Raw genomic sequence first — 14,282 nt, 5'->3', positions numbered from 1 at the left:
TCTGTAAATGTTAAAGCTATTAAAACCTGAATGCTATTTAAAAAATATGCTTTGGATAATTGTTAAGCCATCAGGCTCTACGTTGTTTAATTTTGTGATTTATTCAATGAGCTCTGAGCCCTGATCTTGTTTGTTTTCTCTTTTACCATTTAATGTTCTTTTTTGCTGTTGTTGTTTTTGTTAGTAAAATTATTTAAAAAAACAAAAAAGGAGTGACAACGAGGATACCGCCTCTTCCTCGCGATACTTTCTTGCCGGCGTACATGTGACGTCAGTGCAAGAAAGTACCCAGCATACACCGCGCAGCACTGCGTGTGTGTTCCTCCTGCTGTTCGTCAACAGGACTATATTTTGATACTCATTTATTATGTATTTGACATATTTAGACAAGACCAGAACGTGTTTTTCAAGGGCGGGACGTTTCCTGTGGCGCCAGACGTCCCGGTAACTGTAGCAGGTCCGTGTGGATCATGGCAGGTGAAAGAGAGAAAACATTCCAGTTCGTGGTCGTTGGAGGCGGGATTGCCGGCGTGACATGCGTGGAGCAGGTAAACATTGCGGGTGTATTCAGACTAAGAACATGCGCAGACAGTAACGATGTTCTCCGTCTCATCTGACAGCTCTTCACGCAGATTCCGTCTGCAGACGTGGCTTTGGTCACAGCGAGCCCGCACATTAAGGCCGTGACGAACCACAAACAGGCGAGCATAGACGGTCGGTGCTGTAGCTCCGTCTCTGCTCTGAGTTGAGGGTTTAATTCCTCGTGTCGTGGTTCCTTTAAAGGTGTCGAGAACTGTAGAGGAGTTTGATGTGGAGGAGCGGCCGCCCAGCGTGTTGGAGGAGAAGTTTCCTACTCTGTCTGTCATCCACTCAGCTGTCAAATCTCTTCACGCACAGTCACACGTGAGAAGCTTCACCCGTAAAGTCACGAGTGGATTTACTTGTTTGGATTTTTAAAGAAATATTCTGTGCGTTGATGCCACCTTGTGGACAAAAGATGAACTGACTTTTGTTACAGTAACCCTTGTGCTGTTTCATTTAAGTCTGGGGTCATCTAGACCCCACAAGACAGTGTATGGAGCGAAATCGAGGCCAATATTCTTTGAAACCCAAATAGGACAAATTGAAATTGAAATATTGGCATTTGGCCAAATAAAAATAAAGTTCAAATGTCCAAAACTTTGTTCTATAAATAGTGCTGCCACGATTAGTCAACTAATCAACTATTAAAATAGCCAACGACTAATTTAAAAGTCGATTATTTGTTACTTTATATTCTAAGGAGTCAGAGTGTAGTAAAGTTGAAAGTTTTAATAGCATTCTGCTCGACTATTTTAACATTTAAGGTTTTTTTTTTGGCTATTTTAGAGCTAAGCTAATATTTCAGCTACATGGTAGCTGTTTTTGTTAACTTGTGATTTTTTTTTTCAGTTTTGTAGGCTGTTTTGGAGTTTAGCTAATATATCAGCTGCATGCAGACTGTTTTGGCTAACGTAGGCTTTTTTCAGTTTTTCCAGGCTAATTTGGCATTTAACTAATATCCCAGCTGCCTATCAGCTTCAGCGTTTCAGCTTTAGCGTTTCAGCGGCCAAATTCAACTTACAACATTTTATAAAAGCATTATTGCAGGTAATGCTATTTATCTAGTTTTCTGTTAGTTTAAAGCTATTGATCGGTAAGATGTGTGTTTTACATCCAGTTTGCACATGACCTGATTAGTGGACTAATCAGAAAAAATAATCTGTGATTAGTCGACTATTAAAATAACTGTTTGTGGCAGCACTAATTTTAAATGAAACCTAATTATTTTCAGCTTCAAATGTTACATTTTTTAGGTTTCAAAACTCAAAATTTCAATTTCAAAACTTTTTGTTGTTTTAAACCTTTTTTTTCACTTTCAGCTGTTTTTTTCTGTTTTTGAATCTGAAAATTTCAAAATTGAAAACAAAATAAAAAAGGGTTGAAAGTGAAGAAAATATTTGAGACTGAAAAAAAAGTTTTGAAGTGGAAATTTTGAGTTTTGAAACCTAAAAATTGTAACATTTGAAGCGTAAAATAATAGTTTATTTTAGAATATCACAGTTTTGCACATTTTATTTTTTTTGGCTAATAACAAAAAAAATATTATATTTGGTTTTAAAATAATATTGGCCCCAATGTATCTCCATAACAGCACAATATTTTTTTTTTCTCAAGGATTTTTAATCTTCACTGCTGTCTGTGGCAGACATGAAATCCTGTCCACCTTTGTCATGGGAGGGGTCACACATCAAAATAAAGGGGGGATATCTGGACTCCATAAGTGAGCAAGAGGGGTAAATGTTTTAAGACATTTATCGACAAATATTGCACAGACAAAACATCATAATATACATGACACTCCATAGCCAGTGCAAATTCCTTTGAGTAAAACAGATTTTTGTACTTGGCAGAAGGTTAAAGTCAAACAAAAGTAATAAAACTTAAATAAAAAGCATAAATAATAATAAGCTTCAACTTTATTTACAGCCTTCCTGCTACAGCAGGACTCAAAAATGGCCGTTCTTCTCTGTCTTTCAGTGTGTAGAGACTGAAGATGGTCGAGTGTTTGGTTATGGGATGCTGTGTATCTGCAGCGGAGGACGACCGAAGCTTCTGACACGAGGCAGCCCTCATGTGCTGGGGATACGGGACACAGACAGTGCCCAGGTACACCTCACTTCTATTAGTACTTCAATGTACTGCTTAGTGAGTTACAGGCTGTTCTAAAACTACTTGTGACTAGGACTGGGCGATATGGAGTTTTTTATGTCTCGATATAGTTTTTATCCATGGTGTGTGATGATGATATATATAAAACAATATAAACCAAACTTTTTATTTTCACCACAACTTTACCAACCTACCGTGACAACAGTCATGGATGATGGCGCAGCTTTGTGACCGTTTCTCTTCTGACTCCTTACGGAGAGCCGTGCTCCCTTTTATTTTCTCTCTGACATTTTTCTCTCTTCAAGACGCGCGTGAACGGTCACCCCGCAGGAAGGGTGGCGGTTCGCTGTGCGCAAACATGCATGCGGCGGAGTGAAGGGGCTGCTCGCAAACGTGCACGCGGTGAAGTGAAGGTACCCTGAGCGCATGCATGCACGCGGCGGGGTGGGGTGCAGGTACGGAGCGGTCTGTCATTTTGCGCGTCGCACACTTCTGCAAACATAAGAGAAAGGCAGAGAGACTCTGGACATTCGGAACCTTTCCACTGTCTGTGGAGAACATGGAGATCTGAGGATTCATCTCATTATGCTGTTTTTTAAGTTTGTAATTTTTTACTGGAAAACGTCATTTTATTGTAAAGTATGTTTAAATCAACACACAAATATTTGTGTTATCACGAGCAACAAGGACCAAAAGTTCATTTTGTGTTTGACAGTTCTAGTCAAGTTAAGTGACAGCGCAGCAACATTGTGAATTGTGATGATGAAGTATTTTCCTAGAGCGTCTGTCACAATAAAAAGAGTTGGAATACGAGAATGTGAATGTGTAATTAAACATTTTAGGCACTTTTTAAAACAGTGTTATATTAAAAACATCACAACTTTTCACTAAAGCTGCCACAACATCAGGCATCTTTTTTAGAGAATAGATGAAAATATACTGTATTGTCATATATCGTGATATATATTGTATCGTCATATGAAATGTTTTATATCACGATATACTTTTTTTTCCATATCGCCCAGCACTAGTTCCCAGTCACTAAAAAATAAATTCTTGCAAATTAATAAACTCCTAAGCAAGTCAGTTTTTTTAAAGTTGATGTTATTTTAATGTCTTTTTTATGTCAGGAGTTTCAAAAGTGTTTATCCAAAGCCAAGAGAATTGTTGTCGTTGGAAACGGAGGAATTGCCTTGGAGCTAGTGTAAGTTCTTCAAAACCAAAAGAATGTTTTTATTAATGTCATGGGAGCAGGTGGAAAATGTTTTGTGCAGGTATAAAGTGGAGGGCTGTGAGGTGATTTGGGCTGTGAAGGACAAAGCCATCGGGAACACTTTCTTCGATGCAGGAGCAGCGCAGTTCCTCATCCCGTCACTAGAGGCCGACAAACCGCAGGAAGCTGCTCCCTGCAAGAGGCCTTGCTACACCACAGAGGAACCTGGAGGGGTGCAGACCTTCACAGCAGGTTTCCATCTTTTGTTCCAGAGTTTTGCACCATTATTAGGGCTGCACAATAATATCTATTATTATGAGGTCTTGCCGATAAGAAAAAAAAGTGCCAATAAAATGGACCGATAATCAAAAAATTAAACCTTCGTCGCTTCCTCATTCACCACTCTGTTAGCTTCTGTCGTCTGTAGTGATGTCACATCTCAGTGCATGCACTAAAGAGCTCTTGTGTGTGGCGTCCGCTCTCCTGCAATTCACACCAGAAATGCATTTTTCTGCGACGGTCGACAGGCGTTTCTGCTAGAGCTATTTTTGTTTTAATAACCTAAAATATGACCCCATGTTTCTGCTGGGAAGAAGCAAGTAGTTAGTAAGCCTTCACTTCTTTAATGTATCTGTTGTTGAGACGCACAGAGAGAATTGTGATTGTTCTTGTGTGTGTGTTGTGATTGTGTGTTTATTTTCATCTTTATAGTCTGTTTAGATACAAAAACATGATCACATTTCTCAATCGCTGTGTTTGATTGTGTGGTTATATTTTAATATAAACCGGATTTTCTAATTTATCTTGATATAACTTCCTGCTAGGATTAAGGTGGATCCCTCGCGACTTCCACACAAGATAGACCAGACGCCGAAACGATCCGTACAGTAATCCCCCTCTTATTCGCTGAGGTTCAGCTGCGGCGTCCGGCAAAAATTTGAACCCAATTAAACAGGTTGCTGCGCCTCAGAGGTTGAATGTGATCGTCTCCAGTGGGATTTGATTTTGCACTTTTGAAGTTACTTAAAGACTGCGGCGCTCGCATCAGTCGTAACGCGGCAACCCGGAGTTAGCAGCTGTCATTGCTGATGCTAGCAGTCACTGCTAGCGTCAGCGCCCTGCACAGTCATTGATTGTGAGTAGAGCTGTCAGCCGATTAAAATCTTTAATCGCGATTAATCGCATTGTCCAGAGTTAACGCGCAATTAATCGCAAATTTACATGTGGCCTTTTTTCAGGGAAAAAAATGTGTGCTTCGTAGAATTTAGTAGTTCTACATTAATTATGAAAACAAGAATGACAAAATTAATAGTTTTCATCAGAAATACTTTATTTTGTAACATTGTATTGAGATAAACTTTCTTAACAATAAAAGGCTGTAACATAAAATGCCTAACAAAAGCCCAAGTGCAAGTGAAGGGCATTTTAAATTCAAAACTTCAATCAACGTTCAGTAAAATAAAATAAAAAACATCAAAAATAACATTTCCATAACACTTTCATGTTCATTTTTTGTCAGGACCAAATCTTTTCCTCCTCTGCTGAACTACAGTAATAAATGAAATAGAGATTTATCATTTCCAATGAACTTTTGTTTTTTAAAACATTAAAGACTGAGAAAAGCGGGATACTCTGTGGATAGTTTGACAGTCTGTTACTGCCGCCGCGTTCTCTGGCTGCAGCTCGATGCAGCGACGTGTCCAGCGGAGCTCACGCCATGAATATGCCGGCAGACAGACCGCTATGCTGGGGCTGGATCACGCTTAAACCTCCAGAACATTTAAAACGTCCCCCGGTGCGCTTGCTGTTTGGAACGTCGGGGGTCCGCAGCTCTCGGGACGCAGCGCCGGACGCGAGCCGGTACCACCAGACGTGGTACTGGACGCGAACCGGAGCTGGGTTAGGGTGCAGGAGCTCTCCAGGTCCTAGCGCCGGCCGGTTTTAGCTCACAGCTCGGTGGTTGGAGACTCGCCCGTGATCTAGTGAGAGCAGCCGGTGAGTTAGAGGGCGGGACGCCTGCGCGCGCGGTATGGAAAGGCACGTATGAGAAAGTCCGCGATTAATGCGTCAAAAAAATTGTCGGCGTCAAGCACACGTCAGATTAATGCGTTTTTAACGCGACAAATCTGACAGCCCTAATTGTGAGCGTTTGTTTTCTTCTGCTACGTATGTGTTGGATGTAAAAGAAACAGGGTAACCTGTGAGAGAAATCTCCCACTGAACCAACCACAGTTTAAAACAAAAAAAATGGTAAATGTTGTATACTTGTATAGCGCTTTCTACCCTCCTTTGAGGGCCCAAAGCGCTTCACAGTCACAGACCCATTCACCCATTCACACACATATTCACACACTAGTGTGTCCGCTGCCGAACACTGGTGCCAACCTCCCACCACCTCAAGGACACTTTGACACATGGGCGGGCAAGGCGGGAGTCGAACCCGCTCACTTGAGGAGTCGACCGCCCTACCACTGCACCACGGCCGCTCCTAATGTTGTGGTTTATTTCTTGTTATCATTCTGGTCTGTAAAAGACATGAATGTCTGATTTTGAAAAGGTTCATTTCTATAAGTAATCATTTATTTTGCACTTCAGTTAAAAACTTCAGTTTAAAACGGAGCAGAAACTTTTGCACTTTGAGATTTAACTCTTTCCTTTTCACGTTATTATATCAGGCATTATTTGTACTGAAAAAAAGTTCAGTTGAAGTCTTCACATTTGTTCTGACCACTGAAACACACTTTCTCTATTTACGATGTACGGCAGACTGGAAAAGATAACAGTGTTTGTACTACCTGTTGTTCTATTTATTTGCAGATAAAGCAAGTCCTGAAAATGTGTTAGGATACATAATACTCTTACTTTGTACTTGCAAATATTTTTTTCTCAAGTATTAAAAAAATATTGGTTGATCATGGCATCGGCTGCAAGAAAAACCTGGAAAATACGGAGGTTGTAAAAAGTCATTATCGTGCATCACTAATCATAATACGTTTCATTGGAAACTCCCAGGATCACCTATATTTTTATTTATTTATTTATAGATAGAAATGTACACAAGCATGGGGGTTCAGCAAACCCCGGGAGTGCTCTGGGTCCAGACTGGCATCGAGGAATAGTTCTCCGCGGAGCAGAGCAGGTCTGTGACAGTCGGACTTTTGGACCTCAAACTCCTAATTGACGTCAGTCGGAGAACTCGGTGAATGGGGATCATGTTACTCTTTTCCTGCCCCAAACATTTGCTCACAGGTGTCCCGCAGAGTGTCAGTGGAATACCAGTGTGAGGTGGTGAAGATCTACACCCCAGAGGAGCTTCTCCATTCTGCAGAGCAAACGCTGAAACCTGAGAGTGGTGAGAACTCAAGCCGCTGCTTTTTCTGCAGCTCTCAGCGTTCCTCAGGGTTTCCTGTGTCCTCAGCGGGATCCTGGCCGGTTTACATCCAGCTGACTAACGGCAAGACGTTTGGCTGTGACATCATCGTCAGCGCCACCGGTGTCGTTCCAAATACCGACCCTTTTCTACCTGGCAACTCTGTAAGAAGTATTTCAAGTTTTTAAACAGTTTTAAGAACCTTTTAAATGGTGGTCACATTTTTAATCATTTATCAATGGTTGTATTTACCTTCATTTATTTTGTATTTAATTTCTTTTTTTTTTTTGTGCTTTTGACAGTTTCTTGTCAGCAAAACCAAGTGGGCCCATGGGGTTTAAAAGTGGCCAGAAAAAGTGGGCCCCAAATGTGTTTGTCCACAGTTTCCATGGTGACCCACCGAGTGCCCACATTGACTTATGTGGGCACTCGGTGGGTTAGCTCGCTAAGCTAGCCAGCCACCCAATGTCCAGCGTAACATGCTAGCGATCCCCGCTGTAGCATGCTAGATAGCTAGTGTCTGATGCAGACCAAATTTGAAGCTTTAGCTGTGATAGCTGCGTTTGCATATTTACAATACCTTCACTTCCCAATCTTTTTTGCAATATGTAAAAACAGACTGATACATCTAAAACAAACATCACTGTGACTACACAAGTCTGTGTCACATAAAAAAAATCGCCTGACACCGAAGCATGTTAGCCACATTAGCGTATTCACGATACCTGTAACTTCTAACCTTGTTTTCAGCACTTAAATAAGGAAAAAAACAGATTGATGCTGCTACACATTAGCCATGTTAGAAGCGTTAGCTACAGGTATTCACACTACCTGTAACTCCCAACCTTATTAAAAAAATAGTTATGTAGGCTACGGACGCTGCACTGGTCTGTTCCCACTGTCCAAGATATGTAAATAGTGTCGCCATTATTGGACATGTTAGTAAACAATGAGACATGGCTCAGCAGATCCAGTAAAATGACCATTAATTTGTATTATTTTGGTCAGATTAAGACCCAGGCCATCACAAAGACATGGCTACGACCTTGGCACCGCCCCAACATACTGCTATCTGCTCCGCCCCCATTACACGCTGTTGCCTTCACCTCCGTTACACACCGTTAGCTCCATACACACAGAGTTGGTTCCGCCCCCGTCACAGAGAGTTGGTTACACGCCCTGTCACACACACATTGTTTGCTCCACCTCTGTCTTAAATTTAACCTTAAGAGCCTTTTAGTAACCCTTTGCAAATCTCCTATAAACAGTAATGGCTGTAAACATGAGAAGTAATTTATCATAAACCCGAAAAAGGTTTATAGCTCACAAATGACTTTTAAAGGGTAACCAAACAGGGCAGTTGCAAGCTGACTCCATTCTAAGCCTAGATTTGAAAAATGTCAAAACGGGGGCGTGGCTAGTGGAGTCAGGCTGAGGGTCGGAGGTGTGGCTTGGATCTATGAGTGACAGTTATGTTAGCTTTATGTAGCGTATGCTGGGTCCTCCTTTATGGAGAGTGGTACTGGCTGCCTGACAGCTGGGCTGCCGGCCCAGTTAGGGTTTGCAGGTCTGAAGGGAACCCGTCTCATGGAGAACGCTGCAGCACAAAGCAGCTTTATTCCATTTCAGCATCTGTTGATAAAAATAGACGACACAAACCCTTAACAATTGTGCAGAGCTGCTTATCAACATGAAGCTCGTTTACGCTGCTTCAGAATCCGCTGGAAATACATGAACTTAAGTGTCAAAACAGCTAAACCTAGAGCACCAGGTACCTCTCAAAATTGCTTCAACATCAGTAAAAACATTTATAAATCACTGAATTACTTTTTGAGAAAAACGCCTTATAGTGTGAAAATTACAATATTTCAATGTTTGTATATTTCTTCTATTGAGTTTTTTTGTTGATGGTGTTATTTAGTTTGCGCTGGCTGAAGATGGTGGTCTGCAGGTGGACGACCATATGATGACGTCAGAGCCAGACATTTATGCTGCAGGAGACGTGTGCACTGCATGCTGGGAACCCAGCCCTCTGTGGCATCAGGTGAAACACGTTTATTTTAAGAGTTTTTTAATGTTGACATTCAGAATTTTCCGTTTCTATCAATAATTCTGTATTTAAACCATTTTTACGTTTTCTTTTTTTAATTATTTCATGTTGGATGAGAGGAGGAGATAACCCCGTTTGTGTGTACAGATGCGTTTGTGGACGCAGGCCCGTCAGATGGGCTGCTACGCCGGCCGCTGCATGGCGGCTCGCTTCCTCTCAGAACCTGTTGAGATGGATTTCTGCTTTGAGCTCTTCTCGCACCTTACCACGTTTTTTAACTACAAGGTGAGACAAGGCGTGTCTAAACCAAAGTGGTTGATCATCAATCGTCTTTTGCTGTAAAGACTCGTTAGCCGGCTTGCAAACAGTCTGTGCTCCTGTCGCAGGTCGTTCTGTTGGGGAAGTTCAATGCTCAGGGACTGGGCTCTGATCACCAGCTACTCCTGAGATGCACCAAAGGCCAGGAGTATGTCAAGGTGACACCAGTAAAGATTTATTCCTGTTAAAAGTACTAAGTTATTCACTATAGATTATATATATATATATATATATATATATATATATATATACAGTATATATGCTAAATGTTTGGACCAGGGCCAGGAATTGTTTAAAAAATATATGTTAAGTGCATACCTGAAAAAAGGTAATTGCAATTAATCTTTATTGATTGATTTATTTATTTTAATGTAAACCAAATGTGTCAAAGTCAAGGCCCGGGGGCCGGATCCGGCCCTCCAGGTAATTCTATCCGGCCCTCCAGATCATTTTATTATATTGTTATTAATGACCCGATGTTATCTTGAGCTTATTTATAACTTGTATAGTTTTGACAAAATATATTTTTATGGAGAGTAAAATATTGAAAGTTATTTAAGGTTTAAGTTGATTTATTCTAGAATAATATTTCTGCCTTTTTATTATTCATAACTATGTTAAAAAGTTACAGTTTAAAAAATTAGTATTCTGCTAGCTTGTTGGACTACTTTGACATTTACTAAGACTTTTTAGGCTATTTTGAAGTTTAGCCAATATTTCAACTACACACTAGCTGTTTTAGCTAATTTAGGCAATTTTTTTAAACGTTTTTCAGATTGTTTTGGAGTTGGGCTAATATTAACATGCTAGCTGTTTTGATTCATTTAGGCTTTTTTCTGTTTTTTAGGCTATTTTTAAGTTTAATGTTTCTGCTGCATGCTAGCTGTTTTGGCTAACCTAAGTTTTTTTTTCTTTTTTTAAAGTTTTAGGCTAATTTGGCATTTAGCTAATATTTTAGCTGGCTAACAGCTTCAGCGTTTTCAGCTTCAGCGTTTTCAGCTGTCAGCACTAGCATCTTCAGCAGCTAAATTCATCTTCCAGCATTCACACTAACATTATTACAGGTAATACTATATATCTAGTTCATAATCATGTTAAAAAGTTATGGTTTTAAAGTTTTAAGAATGTAGTTTTAGAGTGTTTAATAAATATTTATCCTGTTCAGCCCACAACCTAAGGTGTGTTTTGATGACATAAAAGTGTGATTAATCTGATTAATCACTAATAATCACAATGTTTTATGAGGTAAGTTTTATATGACAATATTCAGCTTTTGAACAAAAACAGACCAGAGAGGAATTTTTCGGGACCCTAACCCGGCTACTGATGGGCAAAGGCAGTTCAGGAATACAATTCCTTCATTGATAATGTCTAAAATGTTTACATTTATCCGGTGTTAAGCCAGAAGTGTAAACTGTGAGGATAAAATAAGCAAGTACCTTTATTTGTTTAGCACTTTTCGCAGACAGTGTCACAAAGTGCTTTACAGAGTAAAACAAGAATAACATCAAATAAATAAAACACAGTAAAAGACTATTTAGTTTGGGAGCATCTTCAATGACCTGTAAAGATTCAATTGAATCGGCCACCCGAAGAGAGAAGGGGGCGTTCCAGAGTCTCTGGGCAACGGTCTCTCTGAGTTTTGGGGTCTTGGGGACCTTAAGAGATCTGTTTTTTCTTAAGAAAAAAAAGAGATTTAAAGCACTTATTATCTTCTGTTGCACAACAGTGTTTTGGATTATCTTAACAGCAGGAGTAAACAATCAAAAGAATGATGGTTTAACCAAGGTAGACTTCATGTATACGCAGAAGAAATTGAATTTTTAGCTTTAAAGTGATTTTTTTACAGGGTTATTTTAAGAACTTTTTGCTTTTGTCTAAAGTAAAAAATATATTATTCATCAAAAAAATGTTATTTTCTTTATATTAAAAAACAACTTGTAGTTCAGAAACGTATCATTTTAGGAACGTAACGTTACCCTGGTCGCTGACATAAATGCAGAACTGTGTTGTCTTTTGGCTTTGCCCTCTGGGTTCTCCTCAAAGAGAAATGGGCCAGAATGGTTGAAGAAAGACTGTAGAATTGTTGATTGAATACGATCTAGATCAGCACAAACCCTCCTGTCTGCAATTACGTTTATGCAGTTCTCTCCTTTATTCCAGGTGGTCCTGAGTGGAGGGAGGATGGTGGGAGCAGTTCTGATCGGGGAAACAGACCTAGAAGAGACTTTTGAAAACCTGATCCTCAACCAGATGGACCTGACTCCCTATGGAGAAGAGCTGCTCAACCCCAACATCGATATAGAGGATTATTTTGACTGAGCACTGCCTAGATCACAGGATCCTGAAGAAGGACTCCAAATGGATCTCCATCTCCAAGAAGTCGGTTCAGGACTGATGGGTTCTGAGGAGCTGAACATTGATGGATGATGGGTTGTTCTGGTTCATATCTTTGTAATACTCAATTATTTTTAGAAGGAATTATTTAAAATGAGTACTTTCTTGAATGATAATCATGTTTTACTCATTTCCACCATCAAAGTGGATTGAAAACATCCAGATTCCTCCACAGTGGCTCATAGTTGAAGGGAACCCTTGATGATTTTCTTTTGCTGCTGCTTACTTTGAATGTTTTTCTGCTAAGGTTTGACTCAAATTATATTCAAACTTTGTCAAATGTAATCAAAACAATCCAGTGCAATATAAAAACCTCATGCTAGTGGAAAACCTACAGAGCCCCTAAAGAGACATCAAAAGTTTAAAAAAGCTGTTACCATCTGTTGAGCACCAAATACTAACTGGCAAAACGAAGTGGTCATTTCACAGAGCGCCATGTTCTACGTTCTCATCAGCTGTCAATCGGTTTCATCAGAGCCGTGTCTCTTTACATTCAACTTCCCAGAGTTGCACTTTGATCTTTGTTTTCACTCAATAGCACTGTGCTTATTTTTCTATGAAGGTTTTAGCTAGTTTAAAAAAAAGAAAAAAGTGTGGAAATATTCACATAAAAATGTAATCCTACGTCAGGATTTCACCTAGTTTATCGTGGGTTATTTATAGAACACCCCCCCCCCACACACACACACACACACAATTTAGCTCTGAGGAACATTCAGACACTATTTACTTTAAAGGAGTCCTACCATGAAAATTCTACGTTTTGATCTTTTAAGTGCATTTTACTGTTCATTCCTCTCTATAAAGAACCCCAAAGCAGTATTTGGATCCGTTCATGCATTTAAGAGTAATCCTCAAAAACCTGCACTGTCTGCAGCAGCCCCTCCCATACCCAGTAAAAAAAGAGCGGTTGGAAACGTGCTGATGTAAGATCGATGTCAACAGCTCAATCCAGGAAGAGTCTGTGCTGAAAGCTCCGCCCCCAGACTAACTCAACACTCAGTTTCTCCACCTAGCTAATGACTATCAGCAAAAAAAACTTTCATTTTAGATGCAGAATACCGTATATCTTCCAGTTGTGTCCTGGTTTCAATAAATTCCTGTTGTTTGTTACATTAGACGCAGTGCTCCTTTCTTTGAGCAGATATTATTCTAATGGTTTCTATTTTGACTGATGTTATTTACACATTTTTAGTGCGATCAGCACAAAAGCTGATAGAAATTCATGTTGTTCACATTTAATACCTTTAGCAAAGACGCACATCTCTGCATGTCTGCACAGATTTTAATCTCTTCCCAGGATAAATGAGCTTGTTATATTAGAGCAGGGGTCTCAAACTGAATTTATCTGGGGGCCGCTGGAGGCAGAGTCAGGGTGAGGCCGGGCCGGATCAGGATTTCTACAAGAAAAGCGCTGATTCAATATTCCAATGTTCTCAAATATCTTTATTTCTAACACAAAATAATGAATTAAATAAGTACATTTTAAAAATGAATTAAAGAAATCATTAATAAATAAATAAAATAATAACAATGACCATACAGCAGACACAGTCGACTGAAGAAACCACATATTGACTGACTAGAGCAGTGTTTCTCCAATGGAGGGGAGCGCCCCCCTGGGGGGAATGTGAATAAAAACATGTTTACATTAGTTATGGATATTGTGCACAATCCTACATAGTGTTGATAATAAATGAAATATAGCAAAAACAACCTAAAAATGCATTTGGTAGCAGAAAGAGCCGCTGTTTACAGTGAACCAATGAAAAGAACTGAATCTATGAGAAAAGACAGAATTCATCACTACTGTGGAGGGAAACAAGGAAAGACTTGGTTTTACTTTGTCTGAAAGTTTTGGAAGGATTCTAAAAAAATAGAACAATTAATAAAACAGATTATTTAGAAGTTTTTTTTAATTATTCTTATTAATATTTTATGATAATAAAAGTACAATATTTTGATCAGATATATGTTTAACTTGAGCAAATTAACTGATACTAATGATATTTGCGGCAGAAAGTTGTAGGGGGGGGCACAAAAGAATAAATTCTTCATGGGGGGGCGTTACAGAAAATAATTGAGAAACACTGGACTAGAGAATCTATGTTTATTCAGTGTCAAATATCTGTATTAACAGCAACTCCTTCATTTCTGAGCTGAGAGCTGGCTCCCACTGAGATTCTGCTCGGGCGCGCATCACTCACACACGCGGAAGTATTCAGTCTCTTGTGCAAGGACTT

At 39.6% G+C, this 14,282-nt stretch overlaps 1 protein-coding gene across 1 annotated transcript; it reads left to right on the top strand.

Annotated features, from left to right (window-relative positions):
• Positions 1-239: 239 nt before the first annotated feature.
• pyroxd1 (pyridine nucleotide-disulphide oxidoreductase domain 1) lies at positions 240-12,465 on the top strand. Its single transcript, XM_024294651.2, has 13 exons — positions 240-548; positions 621-701; positions 784-903; positions 2,560-2,688; positions 3,822-3,895; positions 3,966-4,156; positions 6,949-7,043; positions 7,154-7,256; positions 7,323-7,438; positions 9,196-9,318; positions 9,472-9,609; positions 9,711-9,800; positions 11,806-12,465. Exons 1-13 carry the CDS (start codon positions 471-473, stop codon positions 11,962-11,964), a joined length of 1,497 nt encoding a protein of 498 aa, XP_024150419.1. The 5' UTR covers positions 240-470; the 3' UTR covers positions 11,965-12,465.
• Positions 12,466-14,282: the final 1,817 nt, after the last annotated feature.

The sequence above is a fragment of the Oryzias melastigma genome, linkage group LG23, assembly GCF_002922805.2.
Source record: "Oryzias melastigma strain HK-1 linkage group LG23, ASM292280v2, whole genome shotgun sequence".
Taxonomy (NCBI): Eukaryota; Metazoa; Chordata; class Actinopteri; order Beloniformes; family Adrianichthyidae; genus Oryzias; species Oryzias melastigma.
This window is presented reverse-complemented; position numbering and strand designations above follow the sequence as displayed.